General features: G+C 41.4%; 1 protein-coding gene across 4 annotated transcripts in view; it reads right to left on the bottom strand.

The window, feature by feature from the left end:
• LOC139757748 (acyl-coenzyme A synthetase ACSM3, mitochondrial-like) overlaps positions 1–13,812 on the bottom strand; it is an 83,838-nt gene that overhangs the window by 58,333 nt on the left and 11,693 nt on the right. For all 4 annotated transcript variants that reach the window (XM_071678499.1, XM_071678500.1, XM_071678501.1 and 1 more), the window contains exons 5-6: positions 10,349–10,523; positions 9,968–10,150 (exon numbers count right to left, since the gene is read on the bottom strand). In XM_071678499.1, coding sequence (XP_071534600.1) covers positions 9,968–10,150; positions 10,349–10,523 — 358 coding nt within the window. The remainder of the gene's footprint in view (positions 1–9,967; positions 10,151–10,348; positions 10,524–13,812) is intronic.

The following is a 13,812-nucleotide window of genomic DNA, read 5'->3' as shown; positions in this document are numbered from 1 at the left end:
TATAAAGACAAGGATATGTTTGCTAAGCTAATCTCAATAGATATTAAATAGAAACCAGATTATGCCTCTTAGACTTGGTCACCACATCTAAAACACAAAAACATGACTAAGAAGGTCCAGAAAAAACAAACAGGGCAGTACTGGCATGAGTTAGGTACAAAGAAAGGTTGATGGCTTCACAGCTGTCCCGCATGGGAAAAGGCTGACCTAACAACAACACTGAAGTTCTTAGATTAATTGGATAATGTTGACAGTCAACAGTTCTTCCCAAGGTGCAGTACCAGATTTTATAAAGGCCATGATCAGAAAAGTAGAGGATGGAAACTACAATTAAAGCATGGAAACCATGTATCTAGAGATGATAGCTTACAAAATGAGGATGAAAATGCCAATGACATAGCCATACCATAACGCAACTGTAAAATTTTGGTGGTCATATAAAGAAATGATTTGCAGGCCCCCTCTATCCTTCCCAAGTAACTCGTAAGTCCCCCGCAAAACTACAATGTGCAAAAAATAGCCACCACTTCCCAGGAGGTACTGACAATATCATTAGTCTCATTTCTGTGCCTTCTTTTTAGTACTACTATTATTTCTATCTTATCATTATTTCATTATACCTTGTCGCTGTCTCCTGCGTTAGCGAGGTACCGCAAGGAAACAGACAAAAGAATGGCCCAACCAACCCACATGCACATGTATATACATAAACACCCACACATGAACATATACATACCTATACATTTCAATGTATATATACATATATATACACAGACATATACATATATACACATGCACAATTTCACACTTGCTGCCTTCATCCATTCCAGCTGCCACCCTGCTACACATGAAATGGCACCCCCCTCCCCCTGCGTGCACGCAAGGTAACGCTAGGGAAAGACAACAAAAGACCACATTCATTCACACTCAGTCTCTAGCTGTCATGTGTAATGCACAGAAACCACAGCTCCCTTTCCACATCCAGGCCCCACAAAACTTTCCATGGTTTATCCCAGATGCTTCACATGCCCTGGTTCAATCCATTGACAGCACGTTGACCCCAGTATACCACATCGTTCCAATTCACTCCATTCCTTGCATGCCTTTCACCCTCCTGAATGTTCAGGCCCCAATTGCTCAAAATCTTTTTCACTCTATCCTTCCACCTCCAATTTGGTCTCCCGCTTCTCGTCGTTCCCTCAACCTCTGACACACATATATCCTCTTTGTCAATCTTTCCTCACTCATTCTTTCCATGTGACCAAACCATTTCAATACACCCTCTTCTGCTCTCTCAGCCACTCTTTTTATTACTACACATCTCTCTCACCCTTTCATTACTTACTTGATCAAACCACCTCACACTACATACTGTCCTCAAACATCTCATTTCCAAGACACACACCCTCCTCTGCACAACCCTATCTATAACCCATGCCTCACAACCATATAGCATTATTGGAACCACTATTTCTTCAAACATACCCATTTTTGCTCTATGAGTTAACGTTCTCGCCTTACAGACATTCTTCAACACTTCCAGAATCTTTGCCCCCTTCCCCACCCTGTGACTCACTTCTGCTTCCATGGTTCCATCTGCTGCTAAATCCACTCCCAGATATCTAAAACACTTCACTTCCACCAATTTTTCTCCATTCAAACTTACCTCCCAATTGAATTGTCCCTCAACCCTACTGTACCTAATAACCTTGTTCTTATTCACATTTACTGTCAGCTTTCTTCTTTCACATACTTTACCAAACTCAGTCACCAGCTTCTGCAGTTTCTCACCCAAATCAGCCATCAGCACTGTATCATCAGCGAACAACAACTGACTCACTTCCCAAGCCCTTTCATCCACAACAGACTGCATACTTGCTCCTCTCTCCAAAATTCTTGCATTCACCTGCCTAACAACTCCATCTATAAAAAAATTAAACAACCATGGAGACATCACGCACCCTTGCCACAAACTGACATTCACTGGGAACGAATCACTTTCCTCTCTTCCTACTCGTACACATGCCTCACATTCTCAATAAAAAACTTTTCACTGCTTCTAGCAACTTACCTCTCACACCATATGCTCTGAATACCTTCCACAGAGCAACTCCATCATATGCTTTCTCCCAATCCATAAATGCTAAATACAAATCCATCTGTTTTTCTAAGTTTCTCACATACATTCTTCAAAGGTTACGGAGAATGATTTGGTAAACAGAGAAGAGGTAGTAAAAGCTTTGCAGAAGATGAAAGCCGGCAAGGCAGTGGGTTTGGATGGTATTGCAGTGGAATTTATTAAAAAAGGGGATGACTGTATTGTTGATAGGTTGGTAAGGATATTCAATGTATGTATGGTGAGGTACCTGAGGACTGGTGGAATGCGTGCACAGTGCCATTGCACAAAGGCAAAGGGGATAAGAGTGAGTGCTCAAATTACAGAGGTATAAGTTTGTTAAGTATTCCTGGGAAATTATATGGGAGGGTATTAATTGAGAGGGTGAAGGCATGTACAGAGCAGTGTGGTTTCAGAAGTGGTAGAGGATGTGTGGATCAGGTGTTTGCTTTGAAAAATGTATGTGAGAAACACTTACAAAAGCACATGGATTTGTATGTTGCATTTATGGATCTGGAGAAGGCATGTGATAGAATTGATAGAGATGCTCTGTGGAAGGTATTAAGAATGTATGGTTTGGGAAGTAAGTTGTTAGAAGCAGTGAAAAGTTTTTATCGAGGATGTAAGGCATGTGTACGTGTAGGAAGAGAGGAAAGTGACTGGTTCTCAGTGAATGTTGGTTTGCGGCAGGGGTGAGTGATGTCTCCATGGTTGTTTAATTTGTTTATGGATGGGGTTGTTAGGGAGGTGAATGCAAGAGTTTTGGAGAGAGGGGCAAGTATGCAGTCTATTGTGGATGAGAGAGCTTGGGAAGTGAGTCAGTTGTTGTTTGCCGATGATAGAGTGCTGGTGGCTGATTCGGGTGAGAAACTGCAGAAGCTGGTGACTGAGTTTGGGAAAGTGTGAAAAAAGAAAGTTGAGAGTAAATGTGAATAAGAGCAAGGTTATTAGGTACAGTAGGGTTGAGGGTCAAGTCAATTGGGAGGTAAGTTTGAATGGAGAAAAACTGGAGGAAGTAAAGTGTTTTAGATATCTGGGAGTGGATTTGGCAGCGGATGGAACTATGGAAGCGAAAGTGAATCATAGGGAGGTTGAGGGGGGTGAAAGTTTTGGGAGTGGTGAAGAATGTGTGGAAGTTGAGAACGTTATCTTGGAAAGCAAAAATGGGTATGTTTGAAGGAATAATGGTTCCAACAATGATATATGGTTGCGAGGCGTGGGCTGCAGATAGAGTTGTGTGGAGGAGGGTGGATGTGCTGGAAATGAGATGTTTGAGGACAATATTTGGTGTGAGTTGGTTTGATCGAGTAAGTAATGAAAGGGTGAGAGAGATGTGAGGTAATAAAAAGAGTGTGGTTGAGAGAGCAGAAGAGGGTGTTTTGAAATGGTTTGGTCACATGGAGAGAATGAGTGAGGAAAGATTGACAAAGAGGATATATGTGTCAGAGGTTGAGGGAACGAGGAGAAGTGGGAGACCAGTTTGGAGGTGGAAAGATGGAGTGAAAAAGATTTTGAGTGATCATGGCCTGAACATGCAGGAGGGTGAAAGGCGTGCAAGGAATAGAATGAATTGGAACAATGTGGTATACTGGGGTCGATGTGCTGTCAATGGATTGAACCAGGGCATGTGAAGTGTCTGGGGTAAACCATGGAAAGTTGAGTGGGGCCTGGATGTGGAAAGGGAGCTGTAGTTTTGGTGCATTATACATGACAGCTAGAGACTGAGTGTGAACGAATGTGGCCTTTGTTGTCTTTTCCTAGCCCTACCTTGCGCACATGCGGGGGAAGAGGGGTTGTTATTTCATGTGTGGCAGGGTGGCGACGGGAATGAATAAGGGCAGACAGTATGAATTATGTACATGTGTATGTACGTATATGTCTGTTTGCATATATATATATGTATACGTTGAGATGTATAGGCATGTATATGTGCATGTGTGGATGTGTATGTATGTACATGTGTATGTGGGTGGGTTCGGCCATTCTTTCGTCTGTTTCCTTGTGCTACCTCGCTAACGCGGGAGGACAGCGACAAAAAATAATAAAATATATATAAATAAACATTCTTCAAAGCAAACACCTGATCCACACATCCTCTACCACTTCTGAATCCACACTGCTCTTCCCCAGTCTGATGCTCTGTACATGCCTTCATCCTCTCAATCAATACCTTCCCACATAATTTCCCAAGAATACTTAACAAACTTATACCTCTGTAATTTGAACACTCATCTTTATCCCCTTTGCCTTTGTACGATGGCACTATGCATGCATTCCGCCAATCCTCAGTCCTCAGGCACTTCACCATGAACCATACATACAATGAATACCCTCACGAACCAGTCAACAACACAGTCACCCCCTTTTTTTTAATAAATTCCACTGCAATACCATCTAAACCCGCTGCCTTGCTGGCTTTCATCTTCTGTAAAGCTTCACTGCCTCTTCTTTGTTTAACAAATCGTTCTCCCTGACCCTCTCACTTCGCACACCACCTCAACCAAAACACCCTATATCTGCCACTCTATCATCAAACACATTCAACAAACCTTCAAAATACTCACTCCATCTCCCTCTCACTTCACCACTTGTTATTACCTTCCCATTTGCCCCCTTCACAGATGTTCCCATTCATTTTCTTGTCTTACGCACTTTATTTACTTCCTTCCAAAACATTTTTTTTTTTATTTATTTATATATATTTTGCTTTGTCGCTGTCTCCCGCGTTTGCGGGGTAGCGCAAGGAAACAGACGAAAGAAATGGCCCAACCCACCCCCATAGACATGTAAATACACACACGTCCACACACACAAATATAAATACCTATACATCTCAATGGACACATATATATACACACACAGACACATACATATATACCCATGCACACAATTCACACTGTCTGCCTTTATTCATTCCCATCGCCACCTCGCCACACATGGAATACCATCCCCCTCCCCCCTCATGTGTGCGGGGTAGCGCTAGGAAAAGACAACAAAGGCCTCATTCGTTCACACTCAGTCTCTAGCTGTCATGCAATAATGCCCGAAACCACAGCTCCCTTTCCACATCCAGGCCCCACACAGCTTTCCATGGTTTACCCCAGACGCTTCACCTGCCCTGATTCAATCCACTGACAGCACGTCAACCCTGGTATACCACATTTTTTTATTATCCCTAAAATTTATGATACTCTGTCACCCCAACTCTCATTTGCCCTCTTTTTCACCTCTTGCACCTTTCTCTTGACCTCTTGCCTCTTTCTTTTATACATCTCCCAGTCATTTGCACTACCTCCCTGCAAAAATCGTCCAAATGCCTCTCTCTTCTCTTCCACTAACAATCTTACTTCTTCATCCTACCACTCACTACCCTTTCTAATCTGCCCACCTCCCACCTTTCTCATGCTACAGGCATCTTTTGTGCAAGCCATCATTGCTCCCCTAAATACATCCCATTCCTCCCCACCCTCCCCTTATGTCATTTGCTCTCACCTTTTTCCATTCTGTACTCAATCTCTCCTGGTACTTCCTCACACAAGTCTCCTTTCCAAGCTCGCTCACTCTCACCACTCTTTTCACCCCAACATTCTCTCTTCTTTTCTGAAAACCTTTACATATCTTCACTTTTGCCTCCACAAGATAATGATCAGACATCCCTCCAGTTGCACCTCTCAAAACATTAACTTCCAAAAGTCTCTTTCATGCGCCTATCAATTTACATGTAATCCAATAACGCTCTCTGCCCATCTCTCCTACTTACATACATATATGTATGTGTATCTTTCTTTTTAAACCAGGTATTCCCAATCACCTGTCCTTTTTCAGTACACAAATCTACAAGCTCTTCAATATTTTCCATTTACAACACTGAACACCCTATGCCAATTATACCCTCAACTGCCACATTACTCACCTTTGCATTCAAATCACCCATCACTATAAACCGGTCTCATGCATCAAAACTGTTAACACACTCACGCAGCTGCTCCCAAAACACTTGCCTCTCATGATCTTTCTTCTCATGCCCAGGTGCATAGGTACCAATAATAACCCATCTCTCTCCATCCACTTTCAGTTTTACCCATATCAATCTAGAGTTTACTTTCTTGCACTCTATTACATACTCCCACAACTCCTGCTTCAGGAGTAGTGCTACTCCTTCCTTTGCTCTTGTCCTCTCACTAACCCCTGACTTTACTCCCAAGACATTCCAAAACCACTCTTCCCCTTAACCCTTGAGCTTTGTTTAACTCAGAGCCAAAACATTCAGGTTCCTTTCCTTAAACATACTACCTATCTCTTCTTTTTTCTCATCCACACACATTTAGACACCCCAATCTGAGCATGTCTCCTGTTTCCCTTTCAGAAAGTTAAAATACAAGGAGGGGATGGTTTTTAGCCCCCGGCTCCCGTCCACTTTAGTCAACTTCTACAACACGCGGGGAATGGGTGGGAAGTATTATTTCTCCCCTATCCCAGGCATAAATTTCTATCTATCTATATCTATGACGCCTGTTCCAATTAGAATTTCATCATAAGGGTCACCACGGCAACAGAGTCACCATAATAAGTGAACTCCAGTGCCGCTTCTTAGCCCGTTACGGTACTTCACCCCTAACAGGTCACTGGCAGAGAGCAACCCTAATCCAGTGTTTGCTGAGGCAAAGATTACATGCAAGATTAAAAAGATTTTTGGAGCAACGTGACATTACGTAGGTAGATTCTGCTATTCTCCTCTTCCATTCCACTTCTGCAGAATAGTTCTTCTTCTAGAGTCCTCTGAAATACTCAGAAAGAGAATGGAATATATTTCATATGTCAAAGAACACTGTTATCCACATTCCTTTTTCCTCCCTGCAAATAAATCTAAAATATTGTTATATCAAAGATATGATCAAGTGAATTACATACACATTAACATCTATGCATCTGTACTGCACCAACAACTCTTACATTCAAACTTATGCTTGCAATCTATTACTTAACATACAATCTACTGCCACTCCTAATATAAATCAACAGGTTATCTAAGCTAAAAAGGGATATCTAAACTCTCCATGTACATAATGGAGGCTTCCACTTAGTGGCAGGGTAACCTTCCTGGACATGTCTTGGTTCAGGCCATTGACAACATGTTGACCTCTGTATACCACATTGTTCCAATTCACTCTAACCCATGCATGCCTTTCACCCTTCCGCATGTTCATACCCTGAATGCTCAAAATCTTTTCCACTCCATCTCTCCATCTCCAATTTGGACTCCCATTCTCCTTGTTCCCTTATCAAAACATTATCCAATATAAATATCTTAAATGTGATTCTTTACGTTCTTAATTTTATTTTTTGCTTTGTGGCCAAAAGTTGTTAGAATGCAATTCCAATTATCAAATGAGAATCTATGGGAAAATGGTTTTCACTTCCCAGGATTCTGCATGACATTTAACTTTTTGGGTGTGCATCCATTCTGGTAAGGGAGGGATAATTGTACTATAGGCCTTTATTTGCTTTTTGACTGTTTACTTTAATATCTATGTACTACACACTCTCTAAGACACATATTTCTCTGCAATAAGAATTGAAGACTAGGATTTTGGCAAAATCATTCCAGTTTTATAATGCTAAGTTCTATTTGCATAGGTCTCTGGCACACTAACAGCACAAAAATTAAATTCATCAAGTTAATGGATTATTTCATTTATCTATTTTATTTTGCTTTGTCGCTGTCTCCCGCGTTTGCGAGGTAGCGCAAGGGAACAGACGAAAGAAATGGCCCAACCCACCCCCCATACACAATGTATATACATACACGTCCACACACGCAAATATACATACCTATACATCTCAATGTACACATATATATACACACACAGACACATACATATATACCCATGCACACAATTCACACTGTCTGCCTTTATTCATTCCCATCGCCACCTCGCCACACATGGAATACCATCCCCCTCCCCCCTCATGTGTGTGAGGTAGCACTAGGAAAAGACAACAAAGGCCCCATTCGTTCACACTCAGCCTCTAGCTGTCATGCAATAATGCCCGAAACCACAGCTCCCTTTCCACATCCAGGCCCCACACAACTTTCCATGGTTTACTCCAGACTCTTCACATGCCCTGATTCAATCCACTGACAGCACGTCAACCCCGGTATACCACATCGATCCAATTCACTCTATTCCTTGCCCTCCTTTCACCCTCCTGCATGTTCAGGCCCTGATCACACAAAATCTTTTTCACTCCATCTTTCCACCTCCAATTTGGTCTCCCACTTCTCCTCGTTCCCTCCACCTCCGACACATATATCCTCTTGGTCAATCTTTCCTCACTCATTCTCTCCATGTGCCCAAACCATTTCAAAACACCCTCTTCTGCTCTCTCAACCACGCTCTTTTTATTTCCACACATCTCTCTTACCCTTACATTACTTACTCGATCAAACCACCTCACACAACACATTGTCCTCAAACATCTCATTTCCAGCATATCCACCCTCCTGCGCACAACTCTATCCATAGCCCACGCCTCGCAACCATACAACATTGTTGGAACCACTATTCCTTCAAACATACCCATTTTTGCTTTCCGAGATAATGTTCTCGACTTCCACACATTCTTCAAGGCTCCCAGGATTTTCGCCCCCTCCCCCACCCTATGATTCACTTCCGCTTCCATGGTTCCATCCGCTGCCAGATCCACTTCCAGATATCTAAAACACTTTACTTCCTCCAGTTTTTCTCCATTCAAACTTACCTCCCAATTGACTTGACCCTCAACCCTACTGTACCTAATAACCTTGCTCTTATTCACATTTACTCTTAACTTTCTTCTTTCACACACTTTACCAAACTCAGTCACCAGCTTCTGCAGTTTCTCACATGAATCAGCCATCAGCGCTGTATCATCAGCGAACAACAACTGACTCACTTCCCAAGCTCTCTCATCCACAACAGACTTCATACTTGCCCGTCTTTCCAAAACTCTTGCATTCGCCTCCCTAACAACCCTATCCATAAACAAATTAAACAACCATGGAGACATCACACACCCCTGCCGCAAACCTACATTCACTGAGAACCAATCACTTTCCTCTTTTCCTACACGTACACATGCCTTACATCCTCGATAAAAACTTTTCACTGCTCCTAACAACTTGCCTCCCACACCATATATTCTTAATACCTTCCACAGAGCATCTCTATCAACTCTATCATATGCTTTCTCCAGATCCATAAATACTACATACAAATCCATTTGCTTTTCTAAGTATTTCTCACATACATTCTTCAAAGCAAACACCTGATCCACATAATTCCTCTACCACTTCTGAAACCACACTGCTCTTCCCCAATCTGATGCTCTGTACATGCCTTCACCCTCTCAATCAATACCCTCCCATATAATTTACCAGGAATACTCAACAATGGATAATGGATAACTACTGTAAAAAACTGGTTTCCATTATGTGATGACTGTATATCAGTAAAATTCAGTAAAATGTAATTAAGTATACATAAGGGTAGTTAGGAAACAGTTAAAATGCAAGGGTCTGAATTAAAATAGGGAATTCACTTTATATTGTTGTAATAGTAAGCATGAGACTGTCAGTTACGACTGCAGTTCACTTAGTTTTTGTTATCAGGAAAACATCCATTTCAAATGTTAAAGAATGCAATTAACATTCTGAATATTAGTGATATTAGTATATAAAAACCTTATGGATATCTTTAGTGATATTAGTATTTAAAAACCTTGTGGATATCTTTAAGGTAATAAAAACTTTCTCTTATATTTCCATGTGATTACAAAGGAATGCTTGTTGCAGTCATATGGGAATATAACCTGGCAGCTGTAAGGAGACCAAGACCATAACTGGATTGAGTATGTGGCACTATTTTTGGCATGCCCGTTGTTCCAGATGTGAAGAAGAGTTGAGCAATATCATCTCCTCTGGATACGATACAAGGCTTTACAGGTTTTCCCTTAACAGACTCCAGCAGATGATGATAAGAAACCCAGTTATGCCTGAAAATACAAACTATTCTTTATTATTTTGTAGGATAATGTAAAATCATATCTTCATAACTATCAAACAAAGAACAGGTAATCACACATTTAATTTCATACTTCAGCTTCTATAAATCAACTTCCTCATAATTTGTCATATCTGTAATCCATCAATTACAGTATTGAAAGCATCTTCAAAGCATAATTCTGACCAACCGAATCTCTTGGTTATTTCTTGTAACAGCTATCCGAAGTGGCAGAGAGCAAGTGACAGAATCAAGAGCAGTGGCCATATCAGCATCACATATAATACAATCAGCACCACACTTTGAGAGGCGGTATGCAATATCACTAAGAGTCAGTAATGTGGTGCCTGGGGATATCATAGTTCCTGAAAAATAATGCATTTTTCATGATGTTAAGATAAAAAAAGATAGAGGCACTGGAAGAAAAATCACTATGAGGGATGAGCAATGTCAGGATGGGAAAGCAGAGAGTGTTAATTGAGGACTGTCTTTTGCATCTCTGGTTTAAAAACTTTCTTGCGATAAAATCTTTTTCAACACTAAAGATCCTGATCTTTTCTTTTTTCACTTCCAGCACTACAAAGCAATGTCAACTGCAGCTGAATGGTCTGCTAACTGTGAGTATAAACTGAAGTAAAATTACTCATCCTATCCTACACATTGTGCCTAAAAGCATCTACTTAAAAATCTTAAAATTGGACAGAACTAATGTGAAGGACTCACTGCTTATCCTGCTTGTCTCATAATACTGTTGTTTCCAGCTGCTAAACACACTTGTTAACCTTCCATTCAACTAGAATTTTCACCAATTACCTAGCTATCTTTTGGAGGTTTCAGCACTCACTTCTTACATATTTCTTGGCAAATTTTGTCATGATTTTTTTGCTTGGTGTATTTTTGATATTTTCCTTGGAATTCTTGCAAATGTGCTCATTCTCTTTCTTCCAAATTATGAAGTTTTTAGTCTTAATCTTTCATAAAAGTTCAAGGACTACACCTCCTAAGTCATACTTGTAGGGTTTCTGAATCATCTACAAATTATTAATATCAGCTTGTTCAGTCAGTGAGCTTCCAGTACATGAGTAATCAATTTTGCCTGATAAATAATGAATATTTTTATCACAATTTCATCCTGAGGTAAAAGTTCCCATTATCATTTTTTGATCTCTGTTATTTATCAGCAGCTGCTTTACTATGCACCCCCTGCTCATCCTGTGAGCAGAAGCACGAATGAAAGAATGTGAGCAATGAGGCCATTTCTTTGCCTGTTCCTAATGCTGTGTCACTAACGTATGAAACAGCACACAAACATGAAAAAGAACTACTTTTCGTTAGGGGGTGGGGGTCCCAGAAGGTAAATCAGTTGTTTTGTCTGATGAAACGGCATTGGTGGCAGATTTAAGTAAAAAACTAGAGTTGGCATGTGAGTTTGGGAGAGTATGCAAAAGGAGAAAGTAGAAAGTAAATGTGAATAAAAACAAGGATACTACATTTAGCAAAGATCTGCTGGAGTGTGAGGCTGAATGGAGAGAACCTGGAGGTGAGATCTCTTAGATATGGCAATGAATGGAACTATGGAAGATGAAGTGAGGGTGGGTGAGAGGGATAAGGCCCTGGGCACATTGAAGAATGTGTGAAAGTGTGAAAGAGAGGACACTATCTTTAAGGGTACAGTAGTCCCATCACTGCCTTATGGATACAAGGTATGGGCCTTACACAAGATGTAAGCAATAATAATATATACGGTCAACGTGTTGGAAATTAAAGTTTGAGGATAATCTGTGGTATGAGGTGGGTTGATCACGTAAAAAGAGACAGGGTATGAGAGCGATGGAGTTGTAAAAGGTGGATGTGTGCTGGAGCTTAAGAGGATCTGCTAAAATGGTTTTGACATTTGAAAAGGATGAACGAATGGTGTACAGGCTCACATTGTTGACCATGACACTCATGGGCCACTCAGGAACAAACACATAGGTTCAAATCTGGGATGCAGCAGTTGGTCCACAGCAAACCCAGTTGTTATCCTCCCATAGGAGTCAATAAAATGGGTACCTGGCTTAGGCTATAGTGCAAGTATTAAGAATATATAGTGTGGGAGGCAAACTGTTAGAAGCAGTGAAAAGTTTTTATCGAAGATGCAAGGCATGTGTATGAGTAGGAAGAGAGGAAAGTGATTGGTTCTCAGTAAATGTCAGTCTGCAGCAGGGGTGCGTGATGTCTCCATGGTTGTTTAATTTGTTTATGGATGGGGTTGTTAGGGAGGTGAATGAAAGAGTTTTGGAGAGAGGGGCAAGTATGCAGTCTGTTGTGGATGAGAGAGCTTGAGAAGTGAGTCAGTTGTTGTTCGCTGATGACACAGTGCTGGTGGTTGATTCAGGTGAGAAACTGCAGAAGCTGGTGACTGAGTTTGGTAAAGTGTGTGAAAGAAGAAAGCTGAGAGTAAATGTGAATAAGAGCAAGGTTATTAGGTACAGTACGGTTGAGGGACAAGTCAATTGAAAGGTAAGTTTGAATGGAGAAAAACTGGAGGAAGTGAAGTGTTTTTGATATATGGGAGTGGATTTGGCAGCGGATGGAACCATGGAAGCGGAAGTGAGTCATAGGGTGGGGGAGGGGGTGAGAGTTCCGGGAGTGTTGAAAAATGTGTGGAAGTCGAGAACGTTATCTCGGAAAGCAAAAATGGGTATGTTTGAAGGAATAGTGGTTTCAACAATGTCATATGGTTGCGAGGAATGGGCTATAGACAGAGTTGTGCGGAAGAGGGTGGATGTGCTGGAAATGTTTGAGGACAATATGTGGTGTGAGGTGGTTTGATTAAGTAATGAAAGGGTAAGAGAGATGTGTGGTAATAAAAAGAATGTGGCTGAGAGAGCAGAAGAGGGTGTTTTGAAATGGTTTGGTCACATGGGGAGAATGAGTGAGGAAAGATTGACAAAGAGGATATATGTGTCAGAGGTTGAGGGACCGAGGAGAAGTGGGAGACCAAATTGGAGGTGGAAAGATGGAGTGAAAAAGATTTGGAGTGATCGGGGCCTGAACATGCAGGAGAGTGAAAGGCGTGCAAGGAATAGAGTGAATTGTAACGAGGTGGTATACCGGGGTCGACGTGCTGTCAATGGATTGAACCAGGGCATGTGAAGCGTCTGGGGTAAGCCATGGAAAGTTGTGTGGGGCCTGGATGTGGAAAGGGAGCTGTGGTTTTGGTGCATTATACATGACAGCTAGAGACTGAGTGTGAATGAATGTGGCCCTTGTTGTCTTTTCTTAGCGCTACCTCGCGCACATGTGGGGGGAGGGGGGTTTTCATTTCATGCGTGGCGTGGTCGCGACGGGAATGAATAAGGGCAAACAGTATGAATTATGTACATGTGTATATGTCTGTGTGTGTACATATATGTATACGGTGAGATGTATAGGTATGTATATATGCGTGTGTGGACGTATATGTATATACATGTGTATGTGGGTGGGTTGGGCCATTCTTTCGTCTGTTTCCTTGCACTACCTCGCTAACGCGGGAGACAGCGACAAAGTATAATAAATATAATAAATAAATACATATATATATTCATTTACATTTATTTATGATGTCTCCATGGTTGTTTAATTTGTTTATGGATGGGGTGGTTAGGGAGGTAAATGCAAGAGTTTTGG

The sequence above is a fragment of the Panulirus ornatus genome, chromosome 28 (assembly GCF_036320965.1).
Source record: "Panulirus ornatus isolate Po-2019 chromosome 28, ASM3632096v1, whole genome shotgun sequence".
Lineage (NCBI taxonomy): Eukaryota > Metazoa > Arthropoda > Malacostraca > Decapoda > Palinuridae > Panulirus > Panulirus ornatus.
Note: the sequence above shows the minus strand (reverse complement) of the source record. Positions and strands in the feature narration are given on the sequence as shown.